We start from the raw sequence: 17,879 nt of genomic DNA on the forward strand, positions 1-17,879 counted from the left end.
TTGGGGACAGTGTGTGGCAACACTGCTCCCATGAACCCTAGAGGGACATCTCTTCCCCTATGGAGGAGGTAGTGAGATTTTTCTCATCCCGATGCATACACAGTGAGGTCACCAGAATTGTTTATTCTTGGGATGGAGACACAGCTGGATATGGGCACATACCCATAGTACACAGGCTGTTAGGGTTTTACTGCTGTGGACAGACACCATGACCAAGGCAACTCTTCTAAGGACAACATTTAAATGGGGCTGGCTTACAGTTTTAGAGGTTCAGTCCATTATCATCAAGGTGGAGAACAAGGGCATGTCCTGGCAGACATGGTGCAGGAGGAGCTGAGAGTTCTATATCTTCATCTGAAGGACACTAGAAGACTGGCTCCCATGTAGTTAGGAGAAAAGAATCATTGCCCACCCCCACAATGACACATTTCCTCCAACAAGGCCACACCTCCTAATAGGCCAAGCATATTTAAACCACCACACAGGCTTATTATAGGATTTACAAGCTGTGGCCTCTGGGGCACACATGGTTTTCTGAACTCAGACTTTTCCACTGGAGGAAAAGGATGGCATCCTCAGTTCTAACTAAAAGCATGGGGCTGTGACCTGGGAAAGCACCCGTGCTGGGGCCTTGCCTCTGGAGTGCCTAGTTGCTGCTGGCCTGCTCTCTGAGCAGATCTACTGGGTCAGCCAAGCACCAGCAGAGAGCAGGCAGAGAGCCCTTAGGATCAGTTTATCCCAGGTAGGGTACTGAAGACAGGCTGAAGGAAAAATACTCTCAAAGTCCAACTTCATAGAGCAATGAGTTTCAGTGGGGTCAGTTAGGGCATATGGGTGGAGAGATCAGGAGCAAATAGGACTCAGCTGTGTCACCGAAGACCCCAGTATGAGTGACAGCTCATGAAAGCTGGGCTCCAGGAGCACACACAGCCTGCAGGCACTCAACAGATTGCAGTGTCCTTTCTAGGCCTTTTAGTCGTAAGCCACACACTGCAACACACACCACATGACATCGATCTCTCTCACACACTATGCCAAACCACCCGGCAACACACACAATGACTAAGAAATATACATTAGATCCATAATGATGCCCCTCTGTGTATGTGCATATATGTATTGAGAATCAGAATTCACACCAATAGTCACAACCTTTCTAGATTTATTTTCCCTTCCTATACAATCTAACTCTAACTGGGAGACACCTAGCTTCTGACAGCCCTAGCATAGCTCCTGTCTCATCAGTCCTCAATGCTGTGTTCCCACTGCCTAGCACGTGACATTCCTGCCTCATCTGCACACCAGGGCACCACTGCCCACAGCTCATACAGCTCACACTAAAGTAAGAGGGCTGCTTCTTAATTTTTCCTTATCTCTTTGGTGGCTTGTTTTAATCTGCCCCTCTTAGATATTTCTTTCTAGTCATCTGAAAATTGTGCAGTACTTTCAAAATCTACACCCATGTATTTTAAATATTTTGACAATATGAAAGTGCAGTCTATGCTCTTTTCACATATTTATGTTAAGCTAAAGTTGAGTAGCAAGGGTGACTATGTTATTCCAATCCACTTGGTTTTTATGCTATGGGTGATACATAATGGATTTTTGTGAAAACGTCAATGTTAATCTGCTAGTGAGGTTGGAAGGTAAGGAATTCTGTGTGATGTAACAACAGAAACTGCTGTGTCTTGGCAGGTGAGAATGCTCCATGGTTAAGCATCCTTGATGCTGCAGCTTAGCTTCTTCCTGCTGGATCAGGAATTAAAGTGCCAGGCACTTTCCTTGTTGCCGCTCTGGCACAGTTACAAAGAACCTGTAAAGCAGGGCTGCACCACCACCCGAACTCCATACCGTCCTTCGCAGCCTGTGCAGTCCTTTGTCCTTTGCATTGCGGGTTGAGACCCCTCTTCTCGTGGGCTTTTCTAGAAACTTACAAGGAATGTTTTAATAAAAGGTGAGATGAGGTGCAATGACTTGGAGGTGACTGGGCTACTTCGCCTCTAGGGATATAGAACCCCTCTCACAATTAGTGATAAAACCTTGTAAAAGCCCCCAGCATATAACCCAGTGGGCAGATCCTCCCTGCTCAACCAGCCTTCCTTCCCTCCTCAGTCTCTCTGGGATGATAAATTTATACTTAAACTGCATCATGGCTGAATTATTTCCTGCAAGAAGACAAGGACCAAGGAGAAATGCTCTCTGGTAAGAGACCACACTGCGAAATTGAGAAGAGTGAGGTTTACCCATACATAAAATCATCTTCAATATGATGCAATTTAGAGATCATTGAGATCTTTGTCCATCCAGGCAGCTGTGTGCCAGAGACTTCCAGAGACTAAACAGCTGGTGAAAGTTAAATCAAGGTTGGGGCTCTTGAATTCTCTCACAATTGTGATGAATAAAAATCTAAAGTGAGGGGGCTGGAGAGATGGCTCAGCAGTTAGGAGCACTGACTGCTCTTCCAGAGGTCCTGAGTTCACAGACCCCATCTAGGTCAGAGCAGCAATACTTGCAAGGTTGGCCGAGATGGCCCTGGCAGCCCAGGCTAACAGCCGGCAAACCAGTCAAGCTCAACAAAGCAAGTCAGAGGTGATCAGGGCGCTTGAGAGAGGGACCGCTCTTCTATCTGCGTGGATCAGAAGAACGTGCACAGAGTATGTAAACCTTTCATTGCCCTGCTCCCTGTGTGCAGAGAATCAACCATTTGCAATAGGACTCTCAATATGGTTTGTTTGTTTGAGACAGTTTCTCTATAGCCTTGACTGTCCTGGAACTGTAGTCTAGGCTGGCCTTGAACTCAGAGTTCCACCTGTCTCTGCCTCCCAAGTGCTTCTTCTATTAAAGACAGGAGCCACTATGTCCAGCTGGGGTTCTCAGTCTTTGTCCAGTTTCTGGTCTAAATCCTATAAAAAGCCCCTAAACAACGAACCAACTCAATGTTTATTTCTCTCTTGGGACCCTTCCCACTTGTTTTTCCCTAGTTTCTCACTTTTCTTTGATTTCTCCCAAGAAAGGTTGTTTTCACTTTAGATTTTAAAAAAAATTATATATCTATTTCATGTATGTGAATACACTGTCACTGTCTTCAGACACACCAGAAGAGGGCATCGGATCCCATTACAGATGGTTGTGAGCCACCATGTGGTTGCTGGGAATTGAACTCAGGACCTCTGGTAGAGCAGTCAGTGCTCTTACCCACTGAGCCATCTCTCCAGAACCCTAAAAGTATTTTCTAATGTATGAATGTTTTGCTGGCATGCATGTATGTGCACCATCTATACACTTGGTGTCCTCAAAAGCCAGAACAGGTGTTGCTGGGACTGGAGTTACAGGTGGCTGTGAGCCACTGTGTGGGTGGGAACTAACTAACCCTGGATCCCTTGCAAGAGCAACCGGTGCTCTCTTTTAAACACACGCAGTTTGTGTGCCAGTATTTTACCTGGGTATGCACCTGTGTGCATGCTGCCTGTAGAGCCTAGAGGAGGGGAGAGGACCTCCTGGGTCTGGATTTACAGATGGGTGGGTGTGAGCCACCATGTGGGTGCTGGCTATCAAAACTGATCCTCTGGAACAGCAGCCAGGGCTCTTCACCACTGAACCACTGCTCCAGCGCAATTGGCACTTCTTACAAGGGTACTTTTATGGTTGCTTAAATTGTCTTTTCTATTCTCTCCTTTCTTCCTGTGTTGGGTAGAACCTAGGGCCTCCTGCATGCCAGTCAAAAGTTTACTCAATCCTTTTCCTAATCTTACTCTTAAAGGTTAACCATAAATGCCTTCAAATGTTAAGAGATGGTGAGTTCTTGGAGATGGCTTAATTAGTGAAGTACTTCTCAGACAATCAGATCTGGTGTGGTGCCAAGTGCATGTAATCTTTGATCTCTGGGATAGGCAATCTAAGTCTACTTGGTGAGCTCACAGAGAGACCCTGTCTTAAAAAACAAGGTGGATAGCTCCCGTGGGAATGCCTCAGTCTGACCTATGACTTCCACATACACACGTATATCCACATATATAAATATTAAGACTAATTCAGGGTTGGAGAGAGTACACAGGTTCTGTTCTCGGCACTGCTGCTTACAAATGTCTAACAACTCTGGTTTCAGGGGATCCAAAGCCCTCTTCTAGCCAGGCATGCTGTGGGGCCTCGTAGCAGGCCCCGAGCCAAGAGAGGGGCCAAGTTGTGTGCAAATCCCGGAAATCTCGTCCCAGATCTGCAGTAGAATGGCTTCCCCTGCTCTGGGCCTTTGTGTTTCTGTGCACAGCCCTGTGCCCCGACCCTTGCCTCACCAGAGGGGGTTGGGTAGCACAGTAGCCAGGTTAACTTCCTCTCTCCTTATAAGGTCATGCCCAGCAGCATCTAGAATTTCCCCTCATGAACCCCCAGCACTGTGGCCAATGATATACACTCACACCCTACTCACCCTACAAAAGGTTTACATAGCTTTTGCTCTCCCCCTTAGACAAGCTGTTTCACTGATGCTGCCTCCCCCGAATCTGTTCTTACTGCCTGTGCCCGAGGTTCTTCCACTCCCAGCCCTCCCACGATCCAGCAGTTGCGATTGTTGTTGATCACACCACAGCAGATGGGACAGCAGACCCTGAACAGCAGCATACAAGGGTGCAGGCATGCATGTGTGCAGGCAAAACACCCCTACACAAAGAAAAATTAAAATGTGTAAAGTTGAACATGGAGGGCTGGGGAAATGACCCGGTTAAAAGCAATGGCTTTTCTCTCTCAGGGGGTATTGGAGTTCAGTTTCCAGCACTCGAGTTGAGCAGGTCACAAGTACCTGTTGGATTCTAGAGAATCCCAACACTCTTCTGGTCTCCACCAGCACCCAGAGCACACACAGTACACATTCATACGTGCAGGAACTCACACACACTTAAAAAGGGGGAATGGGGGGCTGATGAGATGGCTCAGCGGGTGGGTAAGAGCACTCATTGACTGTTCTGTCAAAGGTCCTGAGTTCAAATCCCAGCAACCACATGGTGGCTCACAACCATCTGTACAGCTACAGTGTACTCATATACATAAAATAAAAATAAATACATCTTTAAAAAAAAAGGGTGGGGAGGGACTGAACATGGAGTCAGTGTAAACACTTTGATATACATTACACAGGTCTACATGTCTCCTAGGTGTGCATGCTTATACTTTTACTAATGGAAGCAGCTATACCATGATACATTCATGGGGGAAAGAAATCTGTCTCAAAATATAAATATGCTTCATGAATTTTGAGTTCAAGTGCAATACAGAGTGAGTTCAGCCTGACTCTGCCTCCCTAGTGTTGGGATTAAAGGTGTGTGCCACCATGGCCGGTTGATACATTTGCTCTTGTGTTATCTATGCTGCTTTAATACTGTGTATGTAATATGTGACATGCAAATCCCTAGAAAGAAGAGCTAGCTGTTGGGTAGAAAAAGACACAAAAGCCCCGTTGGTCCTGGTGAGTGCTGCACACTAATAGACAATCTCTGGCCTCACACCACAACAAAAGCTTACCCAAAACTGCTTCAGACAATCAGAACATTCCTGAGCTTGGAATTCTAAGGAAAAGCTCACAACAATGTAGGGTCTTCCAACACAAGATGTGAAAATTAGTTAAGTTGCAGTACATAGAAAGGGAAAAAAAAAATCTCCACACTGCAAATAGCTTTTCTTTTCTTTTCTTTTTTTTTTTAAGATTTATTTATTTATTATATGTAAGTACATTGTAGCTGTCTTCAGACACTCCAGAAGAGGGAGTCAGATCTCGTTACGGATGGTTGTGAGCCACCATGTGGTTGCTGGGATTTGAACTCTGGACCTTCGGAAGAGCAGTCGGGTGCTCTAACCCACTGAGCCATCTCACCAGCCCGCAAATAGCTTTTCTATTATACTTTTTTTTGGGGGGGGGGAGGTGGTTCAAGGCAGGGTTTCTCTGTAGCCCTGGCCATCCTGGAACTCTGTAAACCAGGCTGGCTTCAAACTCAGAGACCCACCTGCCTCTCCCTCCCAAGTGATGGAATTAAAGGCATGTACCATCACTGCCTAGTTTCTATCATTCTTCTAAGCAATGAACAGCTATAAGAATTCTTGCCTTAACTGACTACTCAAACACATTCTACATCATCCTTTGGTATTGTGATAATTTTTTAAAAAACATTTTGAGTTTACAGTGTTTTGTCTGAATGTATGCATATGCAGCATTTGTGTGCCTGATGCTCTTGATGGTCACAAAGGGGCATTTGATTCAACAAAGGCAATGCTTGTTTGGGATAAAAATTGTCACTTACAGTCATTCTCCAGAATAAACAACAATAACAAAAAGGTCAAAGGAAATACGTCTGAGTAAGTGTTCAGGAAATGGCACCTCTTTTTTTGTTTTTTGTTTTGTTTTTTGAGACAGGGTTTCTCTGTGTAGCCCTTGGCTGTCCTCAAACTCAGAAATCCGCCTGCCTCTGCCTCCAGAGTGCTGGGATTAAAGGCGTGCACCACCACGCCCAGCCCGAAATGGCACCTACCTCTTAAAGTTTCATTTTTGTTGCTGTGATACAATTTCTGGACAAAATACAAGTTAGGAAAGGAGGTGTTTATCTGGTATACTATTGCAGGTCCCCCTTCAGCATTTTAGGGATGCTACGGAAGCAGGAGGGGCTCCAGTCAGTCACTATATCCACAGTGAAGCAAAAAGAATGACTGCAGCACCCCAGCCAACTACCTTGCATTCGGGCAGCCCCTCCCACTCTTGCACAGCCCAGAACCCCAAACCAGGGACTGGGTTGGAACTTCCCACACAAATTAAGACAATCCCACACAATCCCAGAGGTCAACCTGATCTAGATTAATTCTTCAACTGAAACTCTTTCCAAGTGATTCTAAGTTGTCTCAAAGTTGACAATTAAAAGCAAGCATCAATTGTCACTTTGCTGGACAGTCAATACAGAACACTGCTTAAAAGCTCGGGAAAACTTGAATGCCTGGGTCTGAATCCTAATATTGCTACATACTAAAAGTATCTACAGTAATCTTGATTTCTTTCACTTATAAAATGGACTAACATATTTTACAGGACTATTACATGGCTTAAGTGCATAAAGTGTTTAAAAATATGTGACATTTAAAAAATATTTATTTTATTGTACTGATTGACATTTTACCTGCATGTGTGAGGGTGTTGGATCCCCTAGAATTGAGTTATGAACAGTTGTGAGCTGCCATGTTGGTGCTGGGAATTGAACCTGGGTCCTCTGGAAGAGCAACCAGTGTTCTTAACTCCAGCCTCAAGAAGTTCTAAATTATTTTGTAAAAACAATATAAAATTAAACATGAATCATTTTTCTGATTAGCTGGAGATTAAAAACAGCAAAAGACATGGCATAATGGGTAAAGGTGCTTGCCACTAAGCCAGTGACCTGAATTCCATCCCTGGGAGCCACATGGTAGACGGAGAAAAGCTGACCATTGTAAGCTCAGAGTTTAGATCCCTAGAACCCATATGAAAGCCAGCTGCAGTAGTGGATGTAATCCCAAAGCTTCCTATGGAGAGATGGAAGGAAAGAAACAAGAATCCCTAGACACACAAGGGTCAGCTAGCCTGTGTGCACAGTGCTGAAAGACAAGATGAAAACAAGGCTGAAGTAGCTAGCAAGATGGCTTAGCAGGTAATGCTTGCTGCGAACCCCGATGACTTGGTTTTGACCCCTGGAACCTACGTGGGGAAAAGGAGAAAACTGACTCTTGAAAGTAGTCCTCTGACCACAAGAAGTGTACATCTTCCAGCCAAAATAAATGCGAGTGAAGATGGTATTCTTATGGACTTCAGGACTGACACCTGAAGTTGTTTTCTGACCCCCATTGCATGCCACACAGACACACACACAGACACACACAGACAAACCATGCATTTCAGAATGAGTAAACTCATTAAACATCTGTAAACAAGAATAAATTTAATTTCTTTTAAAGATTTAATGATATACAAAACGTATATGGTATAGTATTTTTAAGTAATACACCTTTCTCTCCACATCAACATTAAACACTATTTAACAGCTTATCTCTGCGGCCTTGTCTGTATCTATGAGATACACTATTGAATACAAGTAAGCTTTACACTGCTCCTTCCAAATAAAAATTAAAATTAGTACCTAGGAAATGAAAAGAAAGAGAAAGCATAAAACTTGAGTCAAATGATAAGCTTTTCTTGTTGCTAAATATGCAAAAATATCTGGGCAATTAAGTTAGATTTTATTGGCATAAAGTTGTATTGTGATCTCCCTATACTGTATAAGGATAATCCAACAACTGATTTCTTAAGTACCAGAAATAGAATTCACATTGACACATTCCTATAGAATTTTCAATGTGAGAGCTCACATGACACTCTGATTTGATACACTAAGTCTGTAAATCTTTGGAGATGTATGCAACTGCAGGCTGTTACAACTGTAACCTTCCTCACAGGAAACACCCATTGAACAGTGAGTTAATTCTTATTTATCATGGCTTTCTTTTACTTAACATTGATAAATGTTAAAAAACCCTTTTGCACAATTCAGGTTTTGTTTAACAAAAACTGGCTGTATCCATAAACATAGACTCTATAGTTGATTCTTAAATAAAATGTCTCTTAGAAAATGGTCTTCATGAGGCCCTGGGTTTGATCCTCAATACTACAGGGAAAAGAGGGAGGGAGAGAGGGAAGACAAACGGTTTTCAGTGCAGGCTTTGTAACATGCCTGTGAAGCAAAATTGTAAGGAGTAGTTCTCCCGTGGCCACAAACACCTAGTTGAGAGCTAACATCATTATCATAGAGCACAAACTGAGGAAGACTTCAGCCATTTAAAAAGCTGCGCAATTTAGTTTCCTTAGCTGAATGGCTGTGACTGAGCAGCCAATCAAATCTGAAGACTTGACTTTGGTTAATGGTCCTGCACCAGGTGAGAGAACCACCACTCTCAGCAGCAAGGTTCCCGCCCTTCACCAGCCGAGAGCACTGACTCTCTGCCAGCTAGCACTTTCCAGCTGTCATCTGCAGCCTCCAGGCGTTTTTCAATGAGAACATTACCTCTAGACTATGTGTGGGGCCAGCAAGCTCATTTTGCACACATCTTCCTATATCATCAATTCCCCCGAAAGGAAAACTGACAGTTACACTTTTGTGAAGTGTAGGCAAAAACCAATGACTCAGCACTATAACATCAGACGAACAGAATTTGTTGCTTCTGATTCTTTGGTGGAATTTCCAGATTGAAGATTCAAATCTGATGACTCATCCTGAGGAAATATAATTTTATCAGGCGTGTAGTCATTCCTCTTCAAATCTATGTTCACAATCCCAGCAGAGAAAAGGAAAAAAAAGAAAAAAAGTCAGAAACTTACAAATGAAGAATTAAGAACATTTTCTACATTAATTTTCAATGTGTCAGATCAATTTTCTTAAATTACAAACTTAATAACCATACATTTCTATTTAATTATTACATAAGGAGTACAAATCAGTAAACCATGTAAATATGATAATATAGCAACAGACAGCGTATAAGGTGTGTACAATTTTGTAGTTATGTAAGTTTACAGTACATTAATGAACACAGTGCACAAGGCCCTGCTTTTGTCACGCTTGTGACAAAAGGGTCACAGTCTTGTACCACAGATGGAAAACGCCCCATGCTCATTACACTGTTATGGTTAATACTGTGAAAATGGCTATCACACCAAAAGCAATCTATGGATTCAATGTAATCCCATCAAAATTCCAACACAATTCTTGACAAAATTGAAAAAGAATCTTAAATTTCACATGGAAACACAAATAAATTAGCCAAAACTCTCTCAAGTGCATATTCCTACCCGAAAGATGCCAACAAACTTTCAGAGGGTATATTCAACAGATGTGCTTTTACAAACTAGATAGCTACATGTAGAAGAATGAAATCTGATACTTGTGTCTCATCCAGCACAAAACTCAACCATGACTGTATCAAGGAACTCAACATAAGATCTGATGTGCTGACTCAGATAGATACAGTTGGGAATAGACTTCAATTCACTGGTACACGAAAGGACTTTCCCAACAGGATCCTAGCCTTGTAGACATTTAAGACCAAAAATTAATAAACAGACCTCATGAAACTAAAATGTTTCTGTACGCAAAAACCACTATCATTTGAGTGAAGAGGCAATCTACAAAGTGTGAATTATCTTTAACAGTTAAAACACCTGACAGGAGTATCTTGAATACACACACAGACAAAAAAAAAAAAACAAAACAAACAAACAAACAAAAAACCAAACAAACAAAAACAACAACAACAACAACAACAAAACCAAACTAAACATGAAGAGAACAGAAAACACACTGGGGAAGGAGTGATAGAAAAGACTAAGAGCCACAAGAAGTATATAAACACAAGGGAGCGATGTCTTCCAGACACAGGAGAGCAGCTGCATATATAAGCACTCACAGTGATTCTAACAGCACAAGCCCCATGTAGACCAAATGTCAAAATGGAGAGGTGACAGGTAAGTTCTAACCATAGTCAAGGAACTACCTGGGAGAGGAAAGTCAGTATTCTTTAAAAATGTCCCTATAGATAGCTCAGTATAGATGGCTCAGTCAGTAAAATACTTGTCACACAAGCATAAGGACTAGAGTTTTATTCTCAGAACCCACATAAAATGTCAGGTGTGGCCAGGCTGAGGCAGGCGGATCTAGAAATTCAGAGCCAGCCTGATACACAAAGCAAGACCCCACCCCCTAACTCCCCAACCAAGTAATTCCTGGTAAGTTGAACACACCCAGGAATATATGGGTAGCACAAATGGACTTGATGGGTTTAAGAAAAAAAGGAAGACACACAGGTAAACAGGAGGTATGGCAGGCAGTGAATACGATTAAGCCAGTGTGTGGAACTCCCAAAGAATTAATACACCCTCAACCCCATTTTGAGAAAGAAAGTTTATTTAGCCTTGGCTAACCTAGAATTGCCTATGTAGTCCAGGCTGGCCTTAAAATTCAGAGATACACAAGACTCTGTTTCCTGAATGCTGGAATTAGAGGCATGTATAACTATGCCCACCAAAATGAACATTTTAAAGAAACAAAGAGAAAAAAAATTCTCAATTTAATCAAAGTGTAAAAGTACAGTTAATGGCTTTAAAAAATATTTAAACTGACATTTTAAAATTTTTTATTTTTAAGCAAAATTAAAATAATTTTCTCCCTCTAAGCTGTGTTTACTTTTCTAGGTGTGTGCAAGTGTTTTACTTGTATTTATGTATGCATATCATATGTGTGTCTAGTGCCCTCACAGACCAGAAAAAGGAGCCAAACCCTCTGGACCTGGAGTAATGGAAGAAGAGCTCACGTGTACTTATGAAGGAGCCACCACAACAGGAATTCCAGGCCATTACCCAAATCTTTGTACCTTTGGCCTTTTTATAGTAAGCACCATATACAGCATATGGATTAAAATCCTATAAGCTCAGCATGACAGCAAATGTATATAATTCCAGTAACCCAGAGACTAGGGTAGCCAAATCTTGAATTCAAAGCTAGCTTGGATCACATAGCAGATAAGGAGTGAAAATTTTTACCTGGAAGTTTAAGCTTTCGACAGCAAGAATTACAGTGATGTTTGGCTCTGAAGTTTTTTATTGCATCTTCTCCTAGATTGGCAGGGCCAAAAACCATGTCACAGGATCTGCAGAATTGGTGAGTAAAGAAGGGAGTTTAAGTTTAAAGAAGTGGAAATGTGGAGTTGAAAACAGCAAATTATGCCACAACAAAACAGTTAAATCTCATTACCTTTTTTCTTCAGCTTTTATTACAGATGGGTCAGTCAAGTTTTCTCCCACTCCTTTAAATGCATACATAAAAAAGACAAATAACATGATATAAAGGTTTATGTTCACATAATAAAAGTGTGGAGATATTTTATAGCATAATTCTTAATCACAATGTTAATAAATCTCACTTATCTCTCAAGCCAATTTAGGAGCCCACTGACAGAAATGAGAGCAGCAACAGCTCTGGCCACAGAAGCAAAATTAAAACTGGAGTGAAGGTCTACCAATGTAGCACGTACCTCCATGCTACAAATTTATCCAATACCTCAGACTTAGTGATATAGAGGGCGATGTAAACAGCAGGGTAGTTAGTAGTCGTACAGTGCCTGCCTAAGGTGTGAAAATCACAGGTGAGGGGAGAATAGGTGGAAAGAATCTGGAACAAGCCCTTGTTCTGGCTTTCTACCACTAGGTGGGGTGGCTCACACCATTAATCCCAGCACTCCTGAAGGAGAGGAAGGAGGATGTGTGAGTTTGAGTTTGCCTGGTTTAAGTAGCCAGTTCCAGGTCAGCCAAGGCTACAAGGCTACAAGGCTACAAGGCTACAAGGATACACTGTGAGTCTGTCTCAAAACCCAAAGAACCAGGGTGGGGAAAGAGTCTGAGCTTTCTCTCTTGGAAAAAGCAGCTGCCATCTAAGTCCAACTACCTAAAATCATCCTACTATAGGAAACCCCATTTTAGTTACGAAGATAGTAGTGAACCAAGATCTAAGATATTTAATTCCAAATAAACTATCCAATGTCTTCAGCAATTCAAGCTCTCAGAAAGGACAATAGTGATGAGATATCTAGTCTATCTAAGTTCTGGATGTATGGGGCAGAAGAAATGGCTCAGAGTGTAAGAGCACTTACTGCTTTTCCCAGCACCCACACAGAGGCTCACAACTGCCTGGAACTCCAGGGGACAGTCTAAGAACTGCAGTTCCAGGGGATCTGCTGCCCTCTTCTGACATCCCCGAGTTTCTGGAAGCCATGAGTTAAGCAGTTGTTATAAGCTACTAATTTATTTTTGGATAGTTTAGTGAAAGATAACATAAAACAAAAAACAAAGACATTCATTACTGCTTTGGTAAAAAAATGATTTTTATACCTAGGAAATACTAAGAGTTAGACAACTAAGAGTATTGTAGTAGATTTCATATGAATATGTATCACCCTAACTATTAAGATAGCTAGGCTAGCCAGCCAGTGGTGACAAACACCTTTAATCCCAGCACTTGGGAGGCAGAAGCAGGCAGATTTCTGAGTTCGAGGTCTACAAAGTGAGTTCCAGGACAGCCAGGGCTACACAGAGAAGCCCTGTGTCGGAAAAAAAAAAAGGAAAAAAATTAGTTAGGCTAGGTGTGGTGGCACATCCCTTCAGTCACAGCACTTGGGAGACTCGGGCAGGAAAGTTACAAGTACCAGGCCAGTTTGGGATGCATAGTAAAACTATACCTCAATAAAAGTTAAGACAACCAATCTCATTATTCAAAACCCCAATGACTATACTCAATGACTGTAAATGACTCATTTTACACTGTCTACCAGCCTAAGATTTTAAACTAGCAGATATCTGTATATCATGTGTAATATGTGAATAGGTGAGAACTTCACTTCAGTAATTCAATTAGTATTAGATTTACCTTGTAAGTCAAGTACCAGTAACTCCCCTCTGGTATATTCATAGGTCCAGTGGCTAAAGGCTAGCATGATCTCTTCTAGAGTATTTGTAGGAATGATTTCATCACCATTATTGTTGTTGTATTTTCTAAATTCACCAGTCATGCACTCTTCTACAGCAAACCACTGCCCTGCTGAATGGCAGTACAACAGGAAAACTTCAAGGAACCTTACAAAAAAGTCAGATATCACCGGGGATTGTAAGTGAGATTCTAATTGATAAGTAGCAATGCATAGCAAATACACACCAGCAACAATGAGTGCCAATAAAGACTGCCATCTAAGTAATACGAAGTCCCCACCAAAGGCAAACATTTACCTTGGAGAATATGGTATGGATTTGGGTTTCATCTGATTAAAGGCAAATGTGAGCTTTTGTGCTGCTCTCTGTTGTTGTATTTCCTATAGAAAAGGGAAGGGCCTTATCAATATGTAAGATTTCATTTATTCACACTTCCAAAGTTAAAATAGGAAACTCAGATCACAGCTTACAGTCAAGTTCACTGACACTTACTCTGAGACAGAGATGTAGAACCGTATCTTCTTTATAAATGCTTGACCATGTGTTTATCACCTCAGGAAGAAATGACTTAATGATATAGAGATGCCCTGACTTCAGGATATCGTGCTCTGACCAGGTACACAGCACTTTGACTGCTCTTCGTAAACCACCTCCCATTTCCTCTTTACTTAAAAACTCAATTTTGGCACAGAGGCCTAGCTGAGACCATGAAGACATGCTGTTATTCAGTATACTGGGAGAACTCTCCTCCAGACGGTACACTGTGACAGGCTCGCCTGTAACACAAATGAACAGTTTAAGATCAAATCATAACTTTAAAAAAATGACAAAGAATAGTAAGAATTTGTAATTATCTATGGTTAATATTAAACAAAAAATAAAAGATAACCCGAAAGTTGCAATTTTACAAAAAAATGATACGTGATAAAAATAGAAATACACTTCCTTTGAAGGGGATGTGGCTAACTGGATAAAATGTTTGTTGGGCAAACCTGAGGAGACCAGCACGTGGGCAACGGTAACCCAGTGCTACTTGGAGCTCTGGGCTTTGCTAGTTACCAGCCTGGTTCCAGGTGCAGTGAGATACAAGGCACCAAGTAACAGAGCAGGACACAAGGTTCTCCTTTGCTGTCTGTGTGCACACCACCACATTTTATGCATGTATATTACAAACTTAAAAAACAGTTTAATATTATTGAGCTTACGTTTAAAGACAAACACTTTTCTTTTCTTTTTAAGATTTATTTATTATATGTGAATACACTGTCACTGTCTTCAGACACACCAGAAGAGGGCATCCGACCCCATTACAGATAGTTTTGGGCCACCATGTGGTTGCTGGGAATTGAACTCGGGACCTCTGGAAGAGAAGTCAGTGCTCTTAACCGCTGAGCCATCTCTCCAGCCCCACAAGCACTTTTCAAACTGTAGCATGTAATGACCACTGTGTGGGGAGTACAGACACACATAAGCAGGCAGGGGCTGGAAGGGAACGTCATAGCTAGACTATTTACAATTCCTCAGCAGCCAGCCAGCCAGCCATATTAGTTTTTGGAGCAGGGTCTGTAACTGGCCTGAAGCCCAGTAATTAGGCTAGGCCGGCTGGCCAGAGTGCTGGAAATGACAACACTTACTGGTGCACCTGGCTTCTTTACAAGGTTTTGAGAAAGAACTCATCTTCTTACTGACTGGCTCATCTTGCTAGCTCGTGAGGATAAACTTTTAGGAAGCAAGTAAAACAGTCTCGAGGAAAATGTTAGACTTCTGGTTAGAGCCGCCTGTCTCACACACCCCATAATGTCAACTTTCCAGGTTTTGAAATAGAACAAAGAATAGTTTCTATCCCATATTTTAGCACACTCTGTGCTTCTCAAAGGCTAAGAAGGTGCACAAAGCTGGCATTTCTTCACAGGAATCCTCCTCAGTCTGTCCTGACCCACATTCTTCTAAGTTAAGACTAGAGACCAGTTACAGTTTACTTTATGATTTTGGGATTTACCTCGTGGAGGTACAGGAACGAAGGGAATACTCTGTGACAACCTCATCAGGTTATTTCTTTCCACAGCTGCATTGAAATGAGAGACAAATGATGAAATCTCTAATACTTCAAAGATCAGTAAATTTTGTTTTCAGTATCACTGACCTGAATAATAGTAATTTGTATCCAAAACGGGCTTAAATGGAGAAGCAAGACCTAAAATTGTAAATAAATCAGACTTTAAAAAGCACCTGTACAGCATAAATTTATGCTAAGACATTCTCAAATAATAATCTTAAATTTCTTTCATAACCTATCCTATCGGGAAAAAAGAAAGATAATAAAAAAACTACTATCACACATCACATTTCACTGAGTAAAACAGTAGCCACTGTGCTCCAAACACCTGGGAAGAAACACATGAGGCCCCACTCTCCATCTTGGCATAAACTGCACCTTCACACCTGCCACTTGAAAAGAAAAACTGTTCTGTTTCTTGCCCTTTGGGTTTGGGGACAATGACCATCTTACTATTTTAGGTGTTCTAATGTGAGAAGTGAGCTGGGATGTAAGGATAACCCAGATCCCCTTCTCCACAGCTCAATTTTATGTATGTATTTATTGAGGATTTTACTTTTAATCTTAGGGAGAAGAGATGGAGAACAATAGACCTGTGAGGTACTACGTTCTAGAATATAAACAAGAAGGAAATCTGCTCTCTCACACAGAATAAAAGCCAACAGTTTTAACACTGCAATTGTATAAAGAGATATAGTATATACAGGCACCTATGTACATACACGTACATCATGAGGACTACAGCAGAGGAACAACTAAGGCTGCCTGGTTAATAAGGACAGAGGGGAGAGAAATAGCAATCTGCAAGGCAGTGAATTTTTAGGGTACACTTACAAGAATATCTGAGGTGCTAAAGTACACGCTACATTTGAGAAACCCCAAGCAGTTTAGTATGAATGACTACATAAAATTAGAATAGTCTGTGGAGCTATCTGACCATCACCCACTGACATTCAGTCCACAGTATCTAAATCTACAGCTCTGTGGCATCACACAGATGACTCTACAGTGATCTGAATATGCAACCAAGATTGCAAATTAACGAGCAAGAGCATAAGCATACCTGAAGGAGGTGAAGCTACAGAAGCAGGCAATATCAAATTGTGAAGAGCCTAATATGTCATGCAAAGAAAGGACACTGCATTTTACTGAATGACAATGGGAAAAATGTCAAGCAGAGGAGTGGCAAGATCAAATCTTTCAGGAGAAATTATTTTGGTGGTAGAAGATAGACTAGCAGTAAACTACAGGAAGGAAGCCAGTATGGAATAACTACTCTGAAAACCTATCTGGCAGGTAGTAACTACTGAATATGAACATATGCATAAGCTACGACCCAGCAATTCCACCCCGAGGCATATAACCATGAAAAGCAAATTTATGTTTACCACACAACACGAGCAAAAATGCTTATAGCAACAGAAAGGATAATGATTACACACTGGAAGCTGATGAAATGTCCATCAAATAGAATGGATAAATTCAATATATTCCAAAAAGGAAATACTATATGAAATACTAATAATCCACAAACTACACTAATACAGTAATAGTGATGAATCTCTTAACAGTTATAACTGCATGACTCTGCTTATGTTATACCACAAACCCACATAAAGTAAGCCACTGTGTTATTTACGATGGAGGCCACAGCCAGAGAGCCTAGTGTATTAACAGTACTCTGGGTTTGGGTGCTGGGGAGTGGTAACAGAAAAGAGGGCAAAATAATTTATAGGTGGGTCATGTGTCTAAATTATCTATATTAAAGATGAGCGAAGTCTTTCAACTTCCCTGGCTTTTTAAAACTTGAAGTCTAACATGTCTTACCTACGATAATATGGTAAATGCTTTAATTATGACCTTTAATTTTCAAATTAAATCTACCATACGGACTCACCATTTAATGTTCCTCCTTCAGATGGCCTAAAGAAATATAAAAATAATGTAAGTTGTGTAATAACTTTAGATTTGACTATAATTTAACTTGTAATTTTTAAGATTATAATAATTATCTAATGAAATGTAATTAAAGGAATACAGATGTTCAAATCTGTCTGAATACTTGCCAGTCCCCTACTGCATATACAGACACGAATATATTTACATGTATCCATGTTACCAACAACTTGTACCTCCACTATATGGCTACGTATATATCATTATTTTGGTGCTAAATTGATGGCAACTAGATCTTAATAATATTTTATTTCATACTTAGTATTTATAAAGACTCATTCCAGTACTGTGACAATGCTAGGAAATTTTTTTATATGATTCTAGAAGATTCCAACACAC

General features: G+C 41.2%; 1 protein-coding gene across 5 annotated transcripts in view; it reads right to left on the minus strand.

Annotated features, from left to right (window-relative positions):
- Window positions 1–7,916: 7,916 nt before the first annotated feature.
- Trpm7 (transient receptor potential cation channel, subfamily M, member 7) overlaps window positions 7,917–17,879 on the minus strand; it is an 84,704-nt gene continuing 74,741 nt past the window's right edge. For 2 of the 5 annotated variants that reach the window (XR_001783160.2, XR_001783159.2), the window contains exons 31-40: window positions 17,482–17,507; window positions 16,648–16,696; window positions 15,672–15,722; window positions 15,528–15,593; window positions 14,021–14,304; window positions 13,826–13,908; window positions 13,470–13,675; window positions 11,802–11,853; window positions 11,591–11,697; window positions 7,922–9,315 (exon numbers count right to left, since the gene is read on the minus strand). Coding sequence is in view for 3 of the 5 variants with exons in the window: in NM_001164325.1 (NP_001157797.1) it covers window positions 9,185–9,315; window positions 11,591–11,697; window positions 11,802–11,853; window positions 13,470–13,675; window positions 13,826–13,908; window positions 14,021–14,304; window positions 15,528–15,593; window positions 15,672–15,722; window positions 17,482–17,507 (1,006 nt within the window). In the remaining 2 variants the exon portion in view is untranslated. Of the gene's footprint in view, window positions 9,316–11,590; window positions 11,698–11,801; window positions 11,854–13,469; window positions 13,676–13,825; window positions 13,909–14,020; window positions 14,305–15,527; window positions 15,594–15,671; window positions 15,723–15,968; window positions 16,697–17,481; window positions 17,508–17,879 lie in introns of those variants that run through there. The other 3 variants (NM_001164325.1, NM_021450.2, XM_017319154.2) reach the window with 2 other exon arrangements.

Source organism: Mus musculus, chromosome 2 (assembly GCF_000001635.26).
Source record: "Mus musculus strain C57BL/6J chromosome 2, GRCm38.p6 C57BL/6J".
Taxonomy (NCBI): Eukaryota; Metazoa; Chordata; class Mammalia; order Rodentia; family Muridae; genus Mus; species Mus musculus.